This window comes from Perognathus longimembris, chromosome 1 (assembly GCF_023159225.1).
Source record: "Perognathus longimembris pacificus isolate PPM17 chromosome 1, ASM2315922v1, whole genome shotgun sequence".
NCBI classification, from domain to species: Eukaryota; Metazoa; Chordata; class Mammalia; order Rodentia; family Heteromyidae; genus Perognathus; species Perognathus longimembris.
The window spans coordinates 53,806,457-53,827,905 of record NC_063161.1 but is presented as its reverse complement, the minus strand read 5'-3'; the positions used below and the strand labels follow the sequence as shown (position 1 = coordinate 53,827,905).

Below are 21,449 nucleotides of genomic sequence, written 5' to 3'. Positions count from 1 at the left end.
AGTTCCAGACAGGCCAGTCTAAGTTATATGTATATCTGTATATCTTGTCTCAAAACCTCCCCGAATCTCTGAACCTATTAAATAATAGCTCATTTTTCTTTTTTTGCACTTCATAATTTGGGAAATAATTTTACCATTAAGCTTTCTGACAAGTGTTTTCTCCTTTTTAGATGGTAACATTTAATATTTTATTTTATTTTATTATTATTTTTTTGGCCAGTCCTGGGGCTTGGACTCAGGGCCTGAGCACTGTCTCTGGCTTCTTTTTGCTCAAGGCTAGCACTCTGCCACTTGAGCCACAGTGCCACTTCTGGCGGTTTTCTATATATGTGGTGCTGGAGAATAGAACCCAGGGCTTCATGTATACGAGGTGAGCTCTCTTGCCACTAGGCCATATTCCCAGCCCTAGCTAGGTAATCTTAAATAAATAAATGGTAGTACTATACCTTTTATCCCAACTATAATCCTTCACATTTTCTACTAACTTGGTTTATAGTTTTTAGAAGTTGCTGAATAGTAATTTTTTTTCAGATAAATAAGGTTTTTTTTAACCATTTAAAAAAAACTTTTCCAATTCTTACTACCTCCCAAGGGGCAGTTTTAGAAATTCCAGTCAAATCATTCATGTTTACCACAAGGTTTCCAATGTTCACCTTCAGTTGGAAGAAAATGGTTACTTGAAGCCTCTCTCTGTTCCCATCGGTCCTCCTGATCCCAGGTGGCCTGGGGAGGCTGTTTGGAACTCGGATACCGGCAGAGGCCGCGTGTTCCATGTCTTCCTACACTTCCAGAGTTTTCTTCACCCAGGCGTCTTCCCCAAAAAAGGTGGTTAAGGACTCTTCTTGGCCCATGCACCAAATGTAATGGGGATCCCCCCAAGGAGGGGCCCACAATGTAACTGAGTCCGAGGGTGGGGGAAATCCCCCATCACTCCAAGTGTCCACCATGCAGAGACAGTCTCAAGTAAAAAGATGGATTTGTTGGGGAAGTAAAAAGTATATTGACCGGCCAGGGTCACGGCCCAGACTCGGAGCTGGAACCTAAATCGTAAAAAGCAGGCTGGCCCGGCAAGGGCCGCAGCCCAGACTCGGGAGCTGGGACCACGGCGCCGCTGAATAGTAATTTTAAGAAATATTTAGAGGAAGAAAATGCATGAACAAATTGTAAAGTTTTTATTTTTGTGGTGCTGGGGATCAAACTCAGTGTCTTGCATGTGCTAAGCCAGAGCTGTGCCACTGAGCTGTTTACTTCAAGCTTCTGTAAACTGTGAGATATTTGCCAAGGGAAGTTAAAGTTAATGAGTAAGTAAATGTGAATAGTTTTTGAACAGTTTGATTTTGGAATATTTATTGAGATAGATACACAATTTAAAATTCAGTAAAAATTTTGTTAAATAGTAGTTGTAATAGATTGAAAATAAGTTGAAAAAAAGTACAAAAAGTGGAATGAAATTCCCAGAAGTAAGCATGAATATGTTCACATGGTATTTCAAATTATAGTATGTAAAATAGTAGAGACATTAATATTTAACTTTGTATTTGATAATTTGTGTTTATTTGGACTGATAGCTTCATATTCCCAACTAATAAAAGTAATCTTTGATAATAGGCATGGACATTTCAAATATGTAATTTGGGTTAATTACCTTGGAGTATAAAATATAATTTTTACCTTGTAGTTAGAAATGGAGTTTGAGCATGTATTATAGAAGAGTACAAGTTGAGGAATGCTGTAAAATGTGAAGTTACAGAAAAGAATTCTTACTTTCTCTTTGGATATGCTTAAGTGCAAATGGAAAATGACTTGTTGGCTATACTAGAGTGTGTGTATATATAAACAATATAGTTGAACAAAAAAGGGCTTGAAATTCTATAAGTTGGGTTATAAGTACACTTTCTTGGTAAGTGTCATTCCTTTTATTCTCCCCCATTAAATATCTTCTTAAAAAATAATTCATATGATCTGTGGTTTACTTTTGTGGGGGGGGAGGGGTGGGAGATGTTGAGGGTAGCCCAGGGTCTCCTACATGCTAGGCAAGTGCCCTGCCCTACTGCTGAGCATCTGTGTCCATGTTATGTTTTCTTTGAAATTCAGCACTTGCTTAAGGCAGGCTTCCAATCTTGAAAATACTGTAAATGTTTTGTGGATGCTATTTTTATTTTCTGTAAGGGTTTGGGAATAATTGATTCAGATGTTCATTGTATGGCTTGAGGCAGGTGACAAAACTTGTGAACATCAAGATCCTGTCTATAATTTGTTGCTGTCTGTCTTCTGACACAGTTTTATTTGTGGAGTTTTTCTATTATGTCTTATAATACAATCTGATTGTGGGCATCATTATGCTATTGTTTAATCTTCACAGCTGTATTGTAGGTATAAATTAGTAACATGTAAGTTGTTGCCTTCCAAAGTCCTCTGAAATTCATGTTTTATATGGCATATGGTTCTGGAAAGTTTTTGAACCCCATCGTAGCATATTGATAATTGCAAAAAAAAAAAAAACACAACAGAAAAAAACTTGTGAGATACCATTGATGAAAGAGATTCCATTGATGAAACTTTTGCAGGTGTGTTTTGTTTTGTTTTTGTTTTTGTTGTGAGTCCTGGGGCGTGGACTCAGGGCCTGAGCACTGTCCCTGGCTTCTTTTTGCTCAATGCTAGCACTCTACCACTTGAGCCACAGCGCCACTTCTGGCTTTTTTCTATATATGTGGTGCTGAGGAATCAAACCCAGGGCTTCATGTATACGAGGTGAGCACTTTACCACTAGGACATATTCCCAGCCCTGTTTTTGAGGTTAGTACAGGCGCTTTAATTAAGGGCCTCTGGCTCTGACTTGGTAATTTTGATTAAGGCTGGTACTCTACTACTTGAGCTATAGCTCCACTTTCTAACTTGTGCTTTAATTTCAGCTTTTTCACTAATCTCAGTCTCTTCACTAAGTCTTGTTTTTTGGGAAAACGAACCATAATAGCTAATTGCTTTATATTATTTTTTAAGTGGTAGAAGGACATACTTTCAGCTGGGTATAATGGTATATGCCTGTACTTGGGAAAGTTGAAGTAGAAGGATAATGAGTTTGAGGTCATCCTGGGCTGCCTAAGCAGTTTGGGCTGTTGCAAAACATAATAAAAACAAAAAATATAGTATGCTTTTGGTTGAGAAAAATCTTTTTTTTTTTTTTTTCTTAAATGAAGATTGCAGGGCTTGGGATGTGGCTTATGTGGCTTAGTGGTAGAGTGTTCACCTAGCATGCATGAAGCCCTGGGTTTGATTCTTCAGTACCACATAAACAGAAAAAGCCGGAAGTAATATTTAAATGAATATAATTGAAAAAGTGCAGGTGGTTCTCTGTAGTCTTGAAATTTTTTTGCTAATGGAAATGTAAGAAGAATGTTAAGTTATAACATATTCATTTTTCCTTTCTTGACTGTTCCTTTGTCAGACTATTTGGACCAATCTTTGGTTCATAGAATATCCCTTTATAAATGATTGGCTTCATTTATTATGGGTGTGTGTGTGTGGGTGTGTGTGTGTTTGTGTTGCCTGTACTGGGGCTTGAACTTGGGTCTTATGCTTTTATTTGACTTTTTTGCTCAAGGCTGGCATTTTACCACGTGAGATTCTGGTTTTTTGTTTGTTTGTTTTTGCTGGTTAATTGGAGATAATAGTTTCATGGACTTTCTGCTTGGTTGGTTTCAAACCATGATCCTAGATCTCAGCCTCCTGAACATGAGCTACCAGTGCCTGGCTGGCTATGCTTGTTTTTCTTACTTTTTAAATGTGTGTGTTCTGGGGCTTGAACTCAGGGCCTAGGTTCTGTCCCTTAGCTTTTTTGCTCAAGGTTGGTTATTGAGCCATAGCTCTACTTCCTGCTATTTGGTTGTTTATTAGAGATAAGAGTCACAGACTTTTTCCTTCCTGGTCTGGCTTCAAACTATGATCATCAGTTCTCAGCCTCCTGAGAAGCTAGGATTTTATGTGTGAGCCCTCAGCGCCCAGCAGGTGGTTGGCTTTAAAACAAGGACAAAAATACATGAATGAGGGCTGGGAATATGGCCTAGTGGCAAGAGTGCTTGCCTCATATACATGAAGCCCTGGGTTTGATTCCTCAGCACCACATATATAGAAAAGGCCAGAAGTGGCGCTGTGGCTCAAGTGGCCGAGTGCTAAGCCTTGAGCAAAAAGAAGCCGGGGACAGTGCTCAGGCCCTGAGTCCAAGCCCCACGACTGGCAAAACAACAACAACAAGAACAACAACAAAAAACCATGAATGAATATTACTAGGGGTTGAGTATGAGCTCAAGCTTAAAGCTATACTACAGAGGTGAGGAATTTAACTCTGTTGGGATTAGGATTTTCTTGTCAGAGTAGGAAAGTCAGGAGCAATGGAAAGTTTGTGTAGCACATATGATAAACAGATAGATGACTATACTTCATCCCATTTTGTCCTCAGTGATTATAGTTTATACTTATTAACTAGGACAGATATCTCATTCTATATCATTCTCAAAATGGAATTGGGACACAGTACAACAGCTTGAATTCAGGACCTTGTGCTTGCTACGTAGGTGCTCTAATAATACCTAAGCCATACTCCCAGACCTTTTTTTCTTTAATTATTTATTGGATGGAGTTTGGTGTTTTGCTTTGGTCTGACCTTGGACCATGATCTCCTCTCCTGTCTATGCCTTCCAAGTAGCAGGCACATCATACCAAGCTTGTTGTTGAGATAGTATCTTGATAACTTTTTGCCCATGGTGGCCTGGAACTATAACCCTTCAATCTCTGCATCCTAAGTAACTGGGATTACAGATGTATGCCACTACAAATGGCCCAAATGCTCTAGTTTGTATGGTAAATTTCCATGAGATCAGTGGTTCACTATGTGCTTATTGGCAAGAATTTTATTTTTTTCTTCAAAAAAAGGAAAAGTGGGACTGGGAATATGGCCTAGTGGTACAGTGCTCGTCTCATATACATGAAGCCCTGGGTTTGATTCCCCAGCACCACATATATAGAAAACGACCAGAAGTGGCGCTGTGGCTCAAGTGGCAGAGTGCTAGCCTTGAGCAAAAAGAAGCCAGGGACAGTGCTCAGGCCCTGAGTCCAAGGCCCAGGACTGGCAATAAATAAATAAATAAAATTGTTATTGAATTGACTGGAGGAAATTAAGCTTATAGAATGGAAAAGTTGCATTGGAGCATGGCAAGGAAAACAAGATTCTAGTCTTTTGAGTTGTGGAAAGGAAACAATAGGAAGGCAGAAATTTAGTATATGACATAATAGGAATACTTGAGGATGTACAGAAGAGCAAAATATGGACTGAAAGTGTGGTGGAGCAACTACCTAGCAAGCATGAGGCCCTGCATTCAACCTTCGCACTGACAAAAATTGTTCTCCCTCTAGCCACCTCTCTCTCGCTTTCCCCCCCTTCCTCTCTTCCCCTCTCCCTCTCTGTGTCTCCCCCTTCCCCCCTCTCCTCACTCATACTATTTGGCCACAGTGTCTCATGCTTGTAATTCCAGTTATTTTGGAGGTGGAGGAGGGTTGCAAGTTTGAGCCTTGCCTGATTAATTCAGTGTGAGATTTTGTCTTTTTACTTCAAAGAGGTAAAAAATCCTGATGTTGTAATTCAGTGATAGAATGCTTGCCTAGCCTGTGGGAGGCCCTGAGTTCAAACCCCAGTACTGCCTCACACACACACACACACACACACACACACACACACACACACACAAACAACAACAACAACAAAAAGCACAAAAAACCAACTCAGACTCTTAAGCCCGGCATGAGGGGTAAGCACTGTAGTCTTGGGAGGCTAAAGCAGGTGAATTGTTTGAGCTCAGGAGTTTGAGAGACCAGCCTGGGCTATGTAATCATACCATCTGTAAATGAAAAATAGACTTTGAGGCCAGGCTAGGTTCCTGCTTTGACTGGGTCACCTTCCGGTTATGTACCTGTAGGCAAGTTGTTTAACCTGTTTCTTAGTTTCCTTATTTGTAAATTGAGGACAATACTAATATATACTAAGAATATTCCTGTCTGTCTCAGAGTCATTAAGAGGTTTAGCAGGGCAAAACATTTAAAAGCATAAGCATTATATATGAGCTTCAGCTTCTATGTATACATATGAAAAGTGTCCTTATCTCCATTGTATACAATGTGATTTTTGTTTTGTTTTTTAGCTGGAGTTTGAATCCGGGGTTCTACATTTGCAGGCAAGGGCTTTGCCACTTAAGGCCCACTCTCTTAGTCCTTGTTACTTTAGTTAAAGGTAGGGTCTCTCAGTTTAGTTCTGATCAGGCCTCAGACCTCAGACCTTCCCACCCAGGGACTTTGCAGAAGAGTTCACAAGACCCCTTCTCCCTTCTCAGTCACCAGCTGGGTATGGTGGTGTATACCTGTCATCCTAGTTTCAAGGAAGCTGAGATGGGGAAATCAAGGTTCTTTGTCAGTCTCAGTCAGGCAGAAAAGTTCAGGGGACCCCATCCATCCCAACTGGAGAATGGTGGTGCACACCTGTTATCCAGCTATGGTGGAATTTAAAAATAGGATCGAGATCTAGGCTTATGCCTAGAAAAGAAGATAGACCCTGTCTCAAAAGTATACAGTATAAGAAAGGCTAGAGGTGTGGCTCAAGTGATAGGTTATCTGCCTAGCAAGCTTGAGGCCCTGAGTTCAAACCCCAATACTGCAAAAGCCATCCTTCAGAACAGAACAATACCATGCCAACAAGAATTTGTTATCTATTTGTTTAATTTATTTTTGTGACTTTCCTAGTGATTGGTCTCAAGACCTGGATGCTGTCCTGAATGTTCCCCCCTCCCACTACCACTACAACTTGAGTCACAGCTCCACTACTGGCTTTTTTTGGTGGGGGGGGGGAGTAGTTAATTGGAGATAAGAGTCTCTTAAATTTTCCTGTCCAGGCAGGCTTCGAACTGCTCAGTCTTCAGATACCAGCCTTCTAGATAGCTAGGATTAAGATGTGAGCCACCAGTGCCCAGTTATTTTTTCTCTCCTCTCCTCCTTCTTCTCCTCCTCCCCCTCCCCCTCCTCCCCCTTGTTATTCTTTGCCAGTCCTGGGGCTTGAACCCAGGGCCTAGGCACTGTCCCTGAGCTTCTTTTTGCTCAAGACCAACACTCAACCACTTGACCCACAGCGCTTACTTCCAGCATTTTCTGTTTATGTGGTACTGAGGAATCATACCCAGGACTTCATGCATGCTAGGCAAGCACTCTATCACTAAACCACATTCCCAGTCCCCCTTTTTTTCCCTTTCTTATCTGATTAGAATTTTGCATAAATCAGACCTGTCCTTGCTTACCTGGGAATGATAAACATTGCTGAGTGGTTCATCTATTAATTTAGCTATAGTTTAGACATTTTTGTCAAGTATTTAATTAAATTTATCTATTTATATTTATTTATAAACAGTCTAATGGACTTCAAATTCCAGATCTTCCAGATTCATTCTTCCATAACTGTAGAGTCCCCCCTCCTCCCGATATTGAGGCTTGAACTCAGGGCCTGGGCACTGTTCCTGAGCCTCTGTGCTCAAGACTAGCACTCTACCACTTGAGCCACAGCACCACTTCTGGCTTTTTCTGAGTAGTTTATTGGAGATAACAATCTCACAGGCTTTCCTACTTGGGCTGGCTTTGAACGGTGATCCTCAGATCTCAGCCTCTTAAGTAGCTAGGATTACTGTTATGAGCCACCAGCACCCCACTGTAGAGGGTCTTTTTTGGAAGTTTTTGTTTTTATTTCTTTGATTTTTGTTTGTTGTTGTTTGAGACAGGGCCTTACTACATAGGCAACACTAGCCTCAAACTACAATCCTAACTCTGCACTTGAACACTGGAATCAAAGGCATGCACCACCATGGCTGGCTCCCAGCAGTATAGGATTGTGGCGGGGTGGGGGGGCTTACCTAGAGTTCTAGGGCTTGAATTCAAGGTCTGGATACTGACCTGAGCTGTTTTGCTAAAGGCTAGCACTCTACCACTCCAGCCACAACTTCACTTATGAATTGTGGGTGGTTAATTTGAGATCTAAGAATAGAGGTTGAAGCCAGCCCAGGCAGAAAAGTGGGTGAGACTCTTAGCCCCATTGACCACCCAAAGTGCCATAAGTGAGGCTGTGGCTCAAGTGGTAGAGCACTGGCTTTGAGGAATAAAAGCTCAGAAGCAGCATCCAGGCTGTGAGTTCAAGCACCAGGACCAGCACAAAACCAAACCAAACAAAAATTAATAACAAAAAACTAGTTGGTTTTTTTCCTGTCCTAATTATGAAATAAGGGACTTTTGAATTATTTCTTAAGTCAAAATCTTGCTACATTCAAGCATTGTTGGTTCACACTTGTAATCCTAATTACTCAGGAGGCTGAGATCTGAGAAATGTGGTTCAGAGTCAGCCTGGGCAGGAAAATAAGACTCTGATCTCTAGTTAACTACCAAAAACCAGAAATGGAGCTGTGGCTCAAAGTGGTAAAGGACTAGCCTTAAGCACAAAAGCTCAGGGACAGTGCCCTAGCCCTAAGTTCAAACCCCAGGATTGGCACACATGTGTGTGCACACACACATGGTATTTCTAACAGCCCTGAAACACTCCCCCCCATATTGCTGACAGCACTGAAAACACACACACACACAGACACACACACACACACACACACACACACAGTATTTATAACTGCCCTGAAACAAAAAACCAAGCATTGTAATTTTAAATTTACACCACATGAAAAAAAGGCTTTTGAATTCCATGTAATATTTTTTCTTGCCCAACAGAATGATGTGATTGCCAAATATTCTTTTTTTGTATACTATAGGCAATTTGATGCACACAGACATTGAAGGGTCTAGTCTGTCTGATTTACAGTAGTAGCTAAATACAAAGACCTAGCTGCTCTGCCTTTCTTGAGACAGTTGCCTAATTACAAATAATGTCTTGCATACCTGGACTATAATACAAGGCGAGCACTTTAGCACTAGGCCATATTCCCAGCCCCTGGAACTATAATACAATGTTAACAAGATAGAGTACAAATAAAGTAGAGAGCAGTGCATGAAACAAATGAAAGCTTAAGAAATTTGATAAAATAGGTATAATGCTTTTAATGATGAGGAAGCTGTTGATAATTAGCTACTATCAACATAACTTTTGAGATAGAAAAGTTAACTCCTCCCTTCCCCCCAGATGCCTCTCAGTTGTTAGGATTACTCTTTAATTTAACTTTAGGATAGTACATTAGGACAAGCCAAGTTTGGTGATTCCCTAGGATCCTAGTTTTTTAGCCTAGGTATACAAAAGTCATCATCAAGGCCTGAATCATGGTCTGAGGTCAATCTAGGCAAAAAAGTGAGAGAACCTTATCTGAAAAATAACTAAAGCAAAGAGCCTTGGAAGGTGTGGCTGGAAGTGTCAGCTTTAGGCTCTTAAGGTCATCCCCCCATATGTGGGGTGTTTTGGTGCTATGGTTTGGATGTGATTTGTCCCACAAAAGTTTGCTAACTAGAAACATGTCTCCAGTGTGACATAGTTGAGATATGGCAAACCATTTAAGGGGTGAGGTCTGATAGAAGGTAATTATGTTACAGCCTTAGTTGTACAAAAGGGAGTTTTATTGTAATGTTCCATACATAAATACAATGTATCCTGATGAACCTTACTCAACCTTACTCCAACACTCACTCACCACTTCTTGAAACAATTTCAACTGGTTTCATTGTTCAGTCTTCAATACATGCAAATAAGCTGCTTGGACTGTATTCATCCTTTTTACCCTCTTAGCCCTTCCCTCTCCTACTAATACCCCTCTATACCAAGCTTGCTTTACTTTCCTGTCATTCAATTAGTGTCTAATTATACCAAAGAATTTCACCATGGTATTTCAGAGCAATATATATTTCAGAATCACCTAGTCTGTTTTCTTTTTCCCAGCCCCCTAATCTACTATTGATCAACAACTTCCATTGGGATTCCTTATGCCATCTTTATACGTAGTTGCAATATATTTCAAAATTATTTACCCTCTATCTTACTTTTTCCCTTTTCCTTCCCTCTCATCCTCTAGTCTCATAGTAAGAATTATGTTCCTCTTTCTGTATATACCCCCCCACATACTCACATATGTGTATGTGTGTATAGTCCATGAATTTGTATAGCTTTAATGTCTATCGAGCTTTTGCAAACGAACAAAAATAAGCAATATTTAGCACAGGCTTACTACTATAATCTTAGCTAGTCAGGAGGCTGAGATCTGGTTTGAAGCAAGCCTGGACAGAAAAGTCCAGGAGACTTTTATCTCCAATGAACTACTCAGAACAAACTAGAAGTAGTACTGTGGCTCAAGTGGTAGAGTGCTAGCCTTGAGTACAAAGAGGCTCAAGGATAGCATCCAGGCCCTGAGTTCAAGCCCCAGGACCAGAAAAAAAAAATCCCCAAAACAAAAATAATACTTGGCTTTTGGGCTTGTCTTGTTTTCTATGTTCTCTGATGTTCTCTAATCCACCATTTTTCTGCAAATTACATGATTTTGTTTTTACTCCTGGCTGTATAAGATCCTTTGTTGGGACCTTGGCTGAAAATGTTGGTTAAAATATTCTTTTTAATTTTTTAAAAAGAGAACTTTTAAGTTAATAATAAGAAAACAACCAAAGGGCTGGGAATGTGGCTTAGTGTTAGAGTGCTTGCCTAGCATTCATGAAGCCCTGAATTTAATTCCTCCGTACCAGATAAACAGAAAAGGCTGGAAGTGGTGCTGTGGCTCAAGTGGTAGAGTGCTAGCCTTGAGCAAAAGGAAGCCAGGGACAGTGCTCAGTCCCTGAGTTCAAGCCACAGGTCTGGCAAAAGAAAAAGGTTGTTTTCCTTTTCTTTCATTTACTTTTCTTCCTTCCTTCCCTCCCTCCCTCCCTCCCTTCCATCCTTCCTTCCTTCCTTCTTTGGGGGGACAGTCCTAGGGCTTGAACTCAGGCTTGGATACTGTCCCTGAGCTTATTTTGCTCAAGGCTAGCTAGCACTGTACTACTTGAGCCACAGCACTGCTTCTGGCCTTTTCTGTTTATGTGGTACTGAGGAATCAAATCCAGGGCTTCATGAATGCTAGGTAAACACTCTACCACATTTCCAGCCCTAAAATCTAAAAAAAAAAAAAAAAAAAAAAAATTAGAAAGTGACCAGGTACCAGTGATTCATGCCTGTAATCCTAGCTATTGAGGCTGAGATCTGAGAGGATCACCTTTCAAAAAGCAGCCTGGGCAGGGATCCATGTGACTCTTTTATCTCCAATAAGCTATCCCCCCCCCCCCAAAAAAAAAAAGCCAACAAAAAACTGGAAGTGGTGGAGAATTCAAGCCCTAGGACCAGCAAAAACAAAGTAAATCATGAAGTGCCTATCCAGAGATGGAAGATGGTAAAACTGGGGTTAACCATGACATCTATTGATCATTGGTGACCCAGAGCTGTAATGTGTTTGTGTGTGTGTGTGTGTGAATATGTGTTGTTACTAGGACTTGAGCTCAGGGCCTCACACTCTCATCGTGGCTTTTTCTGCACATAGCTAGTGCTCTACCACTTGAGGTCATACCTATAGTCTAACATTTTACTGGTTAATTGGAAATAGTCTCACATACCTTTTTTTTTTTTTTTTTTTGCCAGTCCTGGCCCTTGAACTCAGGGCCTGAGCACTGTCCCTGGCTTCTTTTTGCTCAAGGCTAGCACTCTACCTCTTGAGCCACAGTACCACTTCTGGCCTTTTCTACATATGTGGTGCTGGGGAATCGAACCCAGGGCTTCATGTATGCAAGGCAAGCACTCTTGCCACTAGGCCATATTCCCAGCCCCTCACATCTTTTCTGTCCTAGCTGGCTTGAACCTTGATTATCCAGATCTCAGCTTCATGAGTAGATAGGATTATAATCATAAGCCACTGGTGCCTGGCTAGAAGCTGAGTCTTATTAATTCAGTAACTTTGAGAATCTGTAGGTTTACTCACCCTGAATTTTGCAGGTGTTGGGCATTTTGGGGTATTGGTAATACCCTAATGGTTGGTCCGTGGCAAGAACTTCTTCTGGGTAGGGCATTATAACAATTTCCTAATATTTCAGTGTGTGACAGTTGTTTTTAAATTTTTTCAGTGTCAGCCTTAATTTCGAACATTTGCAGGTCCTAAACATTAGTTAACTAGTTTTCTGTCCATTGGATTCATATTCTGGGGCCAACCATCCATTGAAAGGGTCTGGAGTTGAGAAGACAGTCAAGAGTAACTTTGAGGGGCTGGGAATATGGCCTATTGGCAAGAGTGCTTGCCTCCTACACATGAAGCTCTCGGTGATTCCCCAGTACCACATATATGGAAAACGGCCAGAAGGGGCGCTGTGGCTCAAGTGGCAGAGTGCTAGCCTTGAGCGGGAAGAAGCCAGGGATGGTGCTCAGGCCCTGAGTCCAAGGTCCAGGACTGGCCAAAAAAAAAAAAGAGTAACTTTGAAAATAGAGTACTCTGTTGTTTTCCCCTAGTGAGGGAAGAAAAGCATTTGTGCACTCTATTCTTTCCTCAGTTCCTCTCTCCAGTGTTTTATCTTTTCCTATTCTTTCCTCCCAAGTCTTCATGATTAATTTCTGCTCTCACCTCTGTGCCTGTGATTAGATAATATATCCAAAATGTTATTGTAAATGGAAATACTTTATAGTAGACATAATGTGGAGTATCCATTTTTAGAATAGATCAAAAAGAGAAAGATCCCTGTTTTTGACTTGGAGTAAAATTTCCAGTGATAAGATTCCTAAAACTTAGAGTATTGTGTTACAACTTTGCTGGCAATTAAAGCAATGTATTCTGTGAAATTGCTATAAATAATAAAAAGCTGCTTTAGACTAACAAACACTAATATCTCAAAAATGAATAGTTTGAAAATTTTTGGTGCTATTTTCAGGTAGGTAAGGATAAAGTAATCTTTAAGTAGTATAGTATCTTATAGAGATTCATGCAGATATTTATTAATGTAAAGATTTTTCTATTTCCAAACTGATCAGAATTAAACAAAAAGGTAATATTTGCTAATACTTACTAATATTAAATTACTTGATTTATTTTTACATTTAAGTATTTTTTCTAAATTTATTATTTTAACTCAGTTTTAAAATTTACAAATAGAGCCTTTGATTTTTTAGCAGGTAACATCTAAAGGGACTGGTTTAAATCCTAATGCCAAAGTATGGCAAGAAGTTCCTCCAGGAAATCCTGATGCCACTCCCGTGACTCATGGAACTGAAAGCTCTTGGCATGAAACCGCAGCAACATCAGGATCGCTTCCTGAGGGTAAGCACTAAATATTTCAGCACAAAAGTCCATTTTTAGTTAATACAGAGCTTTGAGATAAATTTTTTAAATTATTTTATCCTGTTGATCAGCTTTTTGTCATTGTAGAAAAAATACCTGAGGGCTGGGAACATGGCCTAGTGGCAAGAGCGCTTGCCTCCTACACATGAAGCTCTCATTTCGATTCCTCAGCACCACATATATGGAAAACGGCCAGAAGGGGCGCTGTGGCTCAGGTGGCAGAGTGCTAGCCTTGAGCGGGAAGAAGCCAGGGACAGTGCTCAGGCCCTGAGTCCAAGGCCCCAGGACTGGCAAAAAAAAAAAAAGAAAGAAAGAAAGAAAGAAAAAATACCTGAGAAAAATCAATTTTAAGAAGGAAAGATTTAGTTCAGTTTTCCATTCATGATCACTTGACCCTGTTGCTTTGGGTCTTTGCTGAGGTTAAACATCATCATGGGGAGCTTACTGTGGAGAAGAGCCTCTAACTTCATGGGACTTTGGAGGAGAAAAAGATGACAGAGCTAGAGATCACTTGCTTCAACTCAGTTCCACTTCCCTTGTTTTTATCACTTCCAAATGGTTCCTTAAATTAGGAATCCATCAGTTAGATTAATACATTGTTAAGGTGAGAGTCCTCATGATCCAGTTATTTCCCCCCATCTGAACATTGCTTCATTGGAGACCACGCTTTCATCATTTGAGTCTTTGAGGAATATTCCAGGTCCAAATTACCTCATTTGGTAAAAATGTATGTGTTTAGCTTATAGTTTACATACAGTTCTTACTTATACCCAATGAATTGTCACTAATTCCAAGTAGGATCTGTTCTTTAGGTCTGGTATCTAACCTATTTATATTTGTCATTTATAGTTTATTATTTATAAATTAATTTTGATTTGTCATCATTGAGTCTTATTTACTATTTGACCTTAGACAAAGTGACTTCTGTATTTGTTTACTCTTATTTGCAAATTAGAAGTAGTAATTGCCTATAGTAAAGGATTTTCACAAAATTAAGCAAATAAAGTATATGGAATAGTATTGATACATAGAGAGTGCTATGTAAGTTTCAGTTATTGTTCATCATTTTAGCTTACCCATAATGGTAAAGCCTATCTTTTCTGGAGAAATAAGTATTACTTAAGACTATGTGGTCATCTCAACTAGTATAATTCTTTTAAATCTTTATTGAAGATCTATTCCCCAGAGTTCCTAAGATAGGATCTATCTAGCTCTTACTCATTTAGTATATCTTTCGTTTAATGCAGGTAATTCAGAGCTTTCAGAGAATATGTGTAAGGAATATGAAGTAATGTATTCTTCATCTTGTGAAACTGCAAGGAATACTACAGGCATTGAAGAATCAACTGATGGAATGATTTTAGGACCTGAAGATCTGAGTTATCAAATATATGAGATTTCTGGTAACCTTTGTAGTTTTACTAATAAACTGAGAATTCACTAGCTTAACCACCCCATATCGTTGTTAAACATGTGGCATTGATCAGTTTGTTTTCTTCTACAGAAAGAAGCTTATGTTAATAGAATGTTAGGTGTTGTTTAAAAGTGCTTTTGTCAGCCAGGCACCTGTGGCTTGTATGTGTAATCCTAGCTACTCAGGAAGCTGAGATCTGGGGATCACAGTTTGAAACCAGCTCTGGCAGGAATGTTTAGTGGAGATTTTGTGTTTGTTGTTGGTAGTAGGGCTTGAACTTGGGGCCTGGGTGTTCTCTCTGAGCTCTTTTCCCAAGGCTAGTGTTCTACCATTACACCACACACAGTATCCCTTCCCATTTTCTGGTGGCTAATTGGAGATAAGAATCTCTCAGATTTTTCTGCTTGGGCTGGCTTTGAACCTTTATTCTCAGATCTCAGCCTCTTGAGTAGTTAGGATTACAGGCGTGAGCCACCTGCACCTGGCTAGTAGAGACTCTTTTTAGTTGCTACTAAACTACCAAAAAAGCCAAGAGTGGAGCTGTGTGGCTCAAGGGATTGAGCACTAGCCTTGAGCAAATGAAGCTCAGGCACAGTACCTAAACCCAGAGTTCAAGCCCCAGAACTGGCACAAAAATAAACTTTTACCGATACTTGAGCCAGGTGCCACTGGGTCATCCCTACAATCCTAGCTACTCAAGAGGCTGAGATTTGAGGATTGCAGTTTGAAGCCAGCCTGGGCAGAAGTGTCCATGAAAATTTTTATCTCCAGCACCACAAAGCCTGAAGTAGAGCTTTGGCTCAAGTAGCAGACTGCTAGCCTTGAACACAAAACACAGGGACAGCCAGCACCCAGGCCTTGAGTTCAAGTCCAAGGAAGGGCACCAAAAGAAAAAAAAAGTACTCTAAAACCCAAATGAAGTTTTTTTTTTTGTTAGTCCTGGGGCTTGGACTCAGGGCCTGAGCACTGTCCCTGGCTTCTTTTTGCTCAAGGCTAGCACTCTGCCACTTGAGCCACAGCGCCACTTCTGGCCATTTTCTGTATATATGGTGCTGGGGAATTGAACCGAGGGCCTCATGTATATGAGGCAAGCACTCTTGCCACTAGGCCATATCCCCAGCCCTCCAAATGAAGTTTGTAAGTTATTTTGATGCTTGTACTGGGACTTGAACTCAAGTTCTTGAGCTCTCATTCACCTTTTGTTGTTGTTGTTGTTGTTGGTCATGGGGCTTGAACTCTGGACCTGGACATTGTCCCTGAGCTCTTTTGCTCAAAGCTAGTGCTCTAGGACTGTGAAGAGTTTTGAAGAATCTCACAGACTTTCCTGCCTTGGCTGGCTTCAGACTGTGATCCTCATACCTCAGCATCCTCAGTAGTAGGTGTGAACCACTGGTTCCCTGGCTTCATTCAGCCTTATTTTCCCCCCTCAAAGCTGACATTCTAACACTTGATCCACGAAAGAATGTTTTATGAGCCCCTATTAAACAGAATAACTATGAAATTAAAGATACTAGGAAAAAGATAAAAGACATTCAAATTATAACCTTTGAAAGGGCCCAAATTTCTTGGAATTATTACAGGTTCTATCAGTTTTCCTGTCACTTTGGTCAGCATGACATATATCTTAAAAACAAGTGTTCAGCCTAGGCTCCCGTGACTCACATAACTCACATATATAATCCCAGCTCTTCAGCAGACTGAGATCTGAGAATAAAGGTTCAAAGCCAGCCCAAGAGGAAAAGTCTGGGAGACTCTTATCTCTAATTAACCAGCAAATAATCAGAACCAGAAGTATAGTTCAAGTGATAGAGCACTAGCTTTGAGCAGAAAAGTTAAGTGAAAGTATGAGGTCCTGAGTTCAAGGCCCTATAGAGACACAAAAAAGCATAAGTAAAATTTTTTTTTTTGCCATTCCTGGGCCTTGGACTCAGGGCCACCTTAGCACTGTCCCTGGCTTCCTTTTGCTCAAGGCTAGCACTCCCACTTGAGCCACAGCGCCACTTCTGGCCATTTTCTATATGTGTGGTACTGGGGAATCGAACTTAGGGCTTCATGTATACGAGGCAAGCTCTCTTAGCGCTAGGCCATATTCCCAGCCCCTGTTGGGTAGTATTTTGCTAGTTAATGGGACATAAGAGTTTCTCAAATTTCTTAAGTAGGTAAGATTACAGGCGAGAGTCACTGGTGCTTAGTTTCAGTTACCACTTTTTTTTGGGCGGGGGGCATTCGTAGGGTTTGAACTCAGGGCCTGGACGCTGTTCCTGAGCTTCCTTTTGCTCTAAGCTATCACTTCATCACTTGAGCCACTGTGCCACTTCTAGCCTTTTCTATTTGTGTGGTACTGAGGAATTGAACCCAGGGCTTCATGCATGCTAGGCAAGCACTCTACTGCTAAGCCACATTCCCAATCCACAGCTGCCACATTTTTAAGTGTTTCAGGCTAAGTGGCTCACACCTGTAATCCTAGCTACTCAGGGGGCTGAGATACAAGGATTGAAGTTTGAAGCCAGCCCAGGCAGGAAAGTCCCTGAGACTCTTAACCTCGTATTAACCACCAGGAAACTGGAAGTGGTGCTGTGGCTCAAGTAGTAGAGCACTAGCCTTGAACACAAAGAGGCTCAGGGACAGTGCCCAGGCCCTGAGTTCAAGCCCCACAACTGACCGGAAAAACCCCAAAAACTGTTCCAAGCAGTATTAGAACATAGTTGCTAAGTGCATTTTAGTATTAATGGTCCCTTTTAAAAAAATTCCCCTCTTTCCCCTTGTTCTGGGGCTTGCACTCTGCAGGCTTCACACTCTGTACTCAGCTCTTTCACTCATGGTTTGGTGCTCTACCACTTAAGCCACACCTCCACATTGTGTAAATTTATTGGTTTAAACCAATTTATGTGAGTACTGGTAGCTCATGCCTGTAATCCTAACTAAAAGCCAGCCTGTGCTGACAAATCTGAGATCTTATCACCAATTAACCAGAAAACAACTGTGGCTCACGTGTCTTAAGCAGCTAGCTGTCTTGAGCAAATAAGGTAAGAAGAGCAGGATATCTTGAGTTCAAGTCATAGTATTTTGTGGTGCTAGAGATTGAATCGATTGTCTCACACATGCTGAGTAAACACTTCACAATTAAACTTTATTCCTAGCCCTAGAAGATATTTCTTAATATAAAATCTATCTGAAAAAAACATGTTGAAAAAAAAAAACATGTTGAAAAAAATTAAACCTGGAACTGTTACAAAGATAAACATACGGGCTGGGGATATGGCCTAGTGGCAAGAGAGCTTGCCTCGTATACATGAGGCCCTGGGTCTGATTCCCCAGCACCACATATACAGAAAATGGCCAGAAGTGGCGCTGTGGCTCAAGTGGCAGAGTGCTAGCCTTGAGCAAAAGGAAGCCAGGGACAGTGCTCAGGCCCTGAGTCCAAAGGCCCAGGACTGGCCAAAAAAAAATAAATAAATAAAATAAAACAAAGATAAACATACTAATAAAAATATTATCTTGTGTATACTTTATAGCTTGAATACAGTATGGTAACTTCATCACCTATGATAACTTGATATTAACCTTTTTCTTCTCTTGTTTTCTACTATCAGGAGAAAGTTCAGCAATTTCTACAGAAGACCTAAAAGAATGTCTGAGGAAACAACTAGAATTCTGTTTTTCACGGTACAGAAATTTAAAAAAAATGATATTTATTCATTTTTGAGATGATTTTACATGGACTATGGATGGAATTGAGTACAAGAATAGTGGCTATTATTTCTTTCTAATGATGTATTTTAGTATCATTCTTCAGTACCAGCACTTAAAATAAAGACCCACTGATCATGGGCTGGGAATATGGCCTAGTGGCAAGCGTGCTTGCCTTGTATACATGAAACCCTGGGTTCGATTCCTCAGCACCACATATATAGAAAAAGCCAGAAATGGTGCTGTGGCTCAAGTGGTAGAGTTAGCCTTGAGCAAAAAGAAGCCAGGGACAGTGCTCAGGCCCTGAGTCCAAGGCCAGGACTGGCCAACAACAACAAAAAAAAGACCCACTGATCATGATGAGCATTGGACTAGGCTGCACCTTTTTTTAGTTAGACAAAGATCATGTTTTCCAAGGTCTGAGTTTCAGGTTTTTAAGCATTTCTTTTATTCGACTGCTACTAAGTGTTCTTTTATGTGAAATGTAAGTTTAACATTAACCTGGTATCTTTTATCACCTTCCTCCCCCCAAAATAACTTCATTTCTGTATTTTAATTGAATTTGAGTGTGAATTCCTTTGAGTTTAGTCTTAGTCAGGCACAAGGCTTTTGAAACATTTTTGAACAACCAAGATCTTCCATGGCCAGGCCCTGGTGCTTTTCTCCTTTAATCCTAGCTATTCAGGAGGCTGAGATCTTAGGATTGCAATTCGAAGACAGCATGGGCAGAAAAGTATGTGAGACTCTCATTCTCATTTCCAATTAACCACCAGGCAATTGGATGTGGTGCTGTAGCCCAAAGTGATAGAGCACTAGCCCTGAGCAAAAGAGCTCAGCATGTAAAGTGCTGGGTTCAAGCCACACAACCAACCAAGAAGAAAGGTTCTATGCGGAGCCCATATTCTGGCCTGGGGACCCAAACTGTAGACATAACAAATAAGCAATATTTGACAGTAATTGGTATGGGGAAAAAGTAAACAGAACAGTATAAGCAAGGGAAAGGAGAGTTCAAAGTACCTGTGTGGTTGCATGTTTAAATGGGGTAGTAGGTCAGGCCATTTGAGAAGGGAGCTTTTAAACAGACTTGTAGCTATTTTCAGATAATTTGCTTCAAAGAATATTTGATATGAGTAAAAAAGGTTAGAATTTGAGCTGGCATGGTGGTACACACTTACAATCCCAACACTTCAGGCAAGCAGAGACAGGTATTCAAGGCCAGCCTGGGATATATGGTGAGACCCTATCTCAAAAATTGAGAAAAAGGAAGGTATGACATAGTCCAAAAACAAATGTACTCATTGCATGACTTCTGTACAATACCTTAATTGTAACAATAAAGTTATATTTTAATAAAGTCAAGAATTTAGCTGGGCACTGGTGGTTCATGCCTGTAATCCTAACTACTCAGGAGGCTGAGATTTAATAATCACAATCCAAAGCCAGCCCAGGGAGGAAAGTGTAAGAGCTTGAATCTTCAATTATCTCTAAAAAATAAAACTAGAAGTAGAGCTGTGGCTCAGGTGGTAGACCACAACCAGCCTTGAGTAAAAAAGTTCAATGCCATTACCCAGGTTCTAAGTTCAAGCCCCAAGACTGGCACAACAAATAAAAATCAATCAAGAATTTCATTTTGCTTGAGTTTGTTAAAAAGATTTAAAATATAAGATAGAAGTTTTTATATATTTTTCTTAATGTACCTTGTAAAGATTTTTACCTTAATTTTAAATATGTATTTACAGAAGAAAGCATGCTTATGAAAAATAAAAATGTTCACAAATTTAGAAGTGTTCATATACCTACTTTAACACCAATGCTATGCTATTGTACATTGCTGTTTAATATTAAGCTTCTTCCTATATCATTGTTTGCCATAAATAAAAGTCTTTGTCCAAGCTATTGGACCAACTTTTGTTTGGGGATTCAAAACTTTATGAAAAAGAATTTTTTTGTTGGTTGTAGAACATCAGAGCTTTTTTGCTAAGGTAAGCACTCTACCACTTTGAGCCACGACACTTCTAGTTTTCAGGTGGCTAGTTGCAGATAAGAGTCTCATAGGCTTCCTTGCCTGGGGAACCTGATCCTGAGATCTCAGCCTCCTGGGCTAGGATTACAGACATGAGCCACTGGCACCAGACAAATGTGCTATTTCTTTTTTTTTTTTTTTTGGCCAGTTCTGGGCCTTGAACTCAGGGCCTGAGCACTGCCCCTGGCTTCTTTTTGCTCAAGGCTAGCACTCTGCCACTTGAGCCACAGTGCCACTTCTGGCTGTTTTCTGTATATGTGGTGCTGGGGAATCGAACCCAGGGCCTCATGTGTATGAGGCAGGCACTCTTGCCACTAGGCCATATCCCCAGCCCAAATGTGCTATTTCTAATAGTATGTTTTTGTTTCCCTAGACATATTGACAGTAATCAATAAGGTGCATTTTTATCTGCCTTTTCAAAATTTGCTTGTTATATTACTTTCTGTTTCTTCCTTTCAGAGAAAACTTGTCAAAGGATCTTTACTTGATCTCTCAAATGGATAGTGATCAATTCGTCCCAATTTGGACAGTTGCCAACATGGAAGAAATAAAAAAGTTGACCACAGATCTTGATTTAATTCTTGAAGTCTTGAGATGTATGTAAATGATACTTGAGTATTTTACAATGTTATTTTGTGTGGGCGCTCTCTCTCTCTCTCTCTCTCTCTCTCTCTCTCTCTCTCTCTCTCTTTCTCTCTCTCTCTCTCTCTCTCTCTCTCTCTCGTCATGGGGCTTGACCTCTGGGCCTGGGTGCTGTCCCTGAGCTCTTCAGCTCAAGGCTGGTGCTCTACCACAGTGCTACTTTGGTTTTCTTGTGGTTAATTGGAGGTAAGAGCCTCACAGACTTTCCTGCCCGGGCTGGCTTTGAACCTCGAACCTCAGATCCCAGCCTCCTGAGTAGCTGAGACTACAGACTTGAGCCACTGGCTCCGGGGTATTTTGCTCTTTGATCATATAAGGGATTGTTTTAACT

General features: G+C 40.5%; 1 protein-coding gene across 7 annotated transcripts in view; it reads left to right on the top strand.

Annotated features, from left to right (window-relative positions):
- The window catches only part of Larp4 (La ribonucleoprotein 4), a 150,564-nt gene that overhangs the window by 103,813 nt on the left and 25,302 nt on the right, over positions 1-21,449 (top strand). For 5 of the 7 annotated variants that reach the window (XM_048364421.1, XM_048364413.1, XM_048364438.1 and 2 more), the window contains 4 exons: positions 13,181-13,328; positions 14,597-14,752; positions 18,357-18,429; positions 20,936-21,072. In XM_048364421.1, coding sequence (XP_048220378.1) covers positions 13,181-13,328; positions 14,597-14,752; positions 18,357-18,429; positions 20,936-21,072 — 514 coding nt within the window. The remainder of the gene's footprint in view (positions 1-13,180; positions 13,329-14,596; positions 14,753-18,356; positions 18,430-20,935; positions 21,073-21,449) is intronic. The other 2 variants (XM_048364429.1, XM_048364404.1) reach the window with 1 other exon arrangement.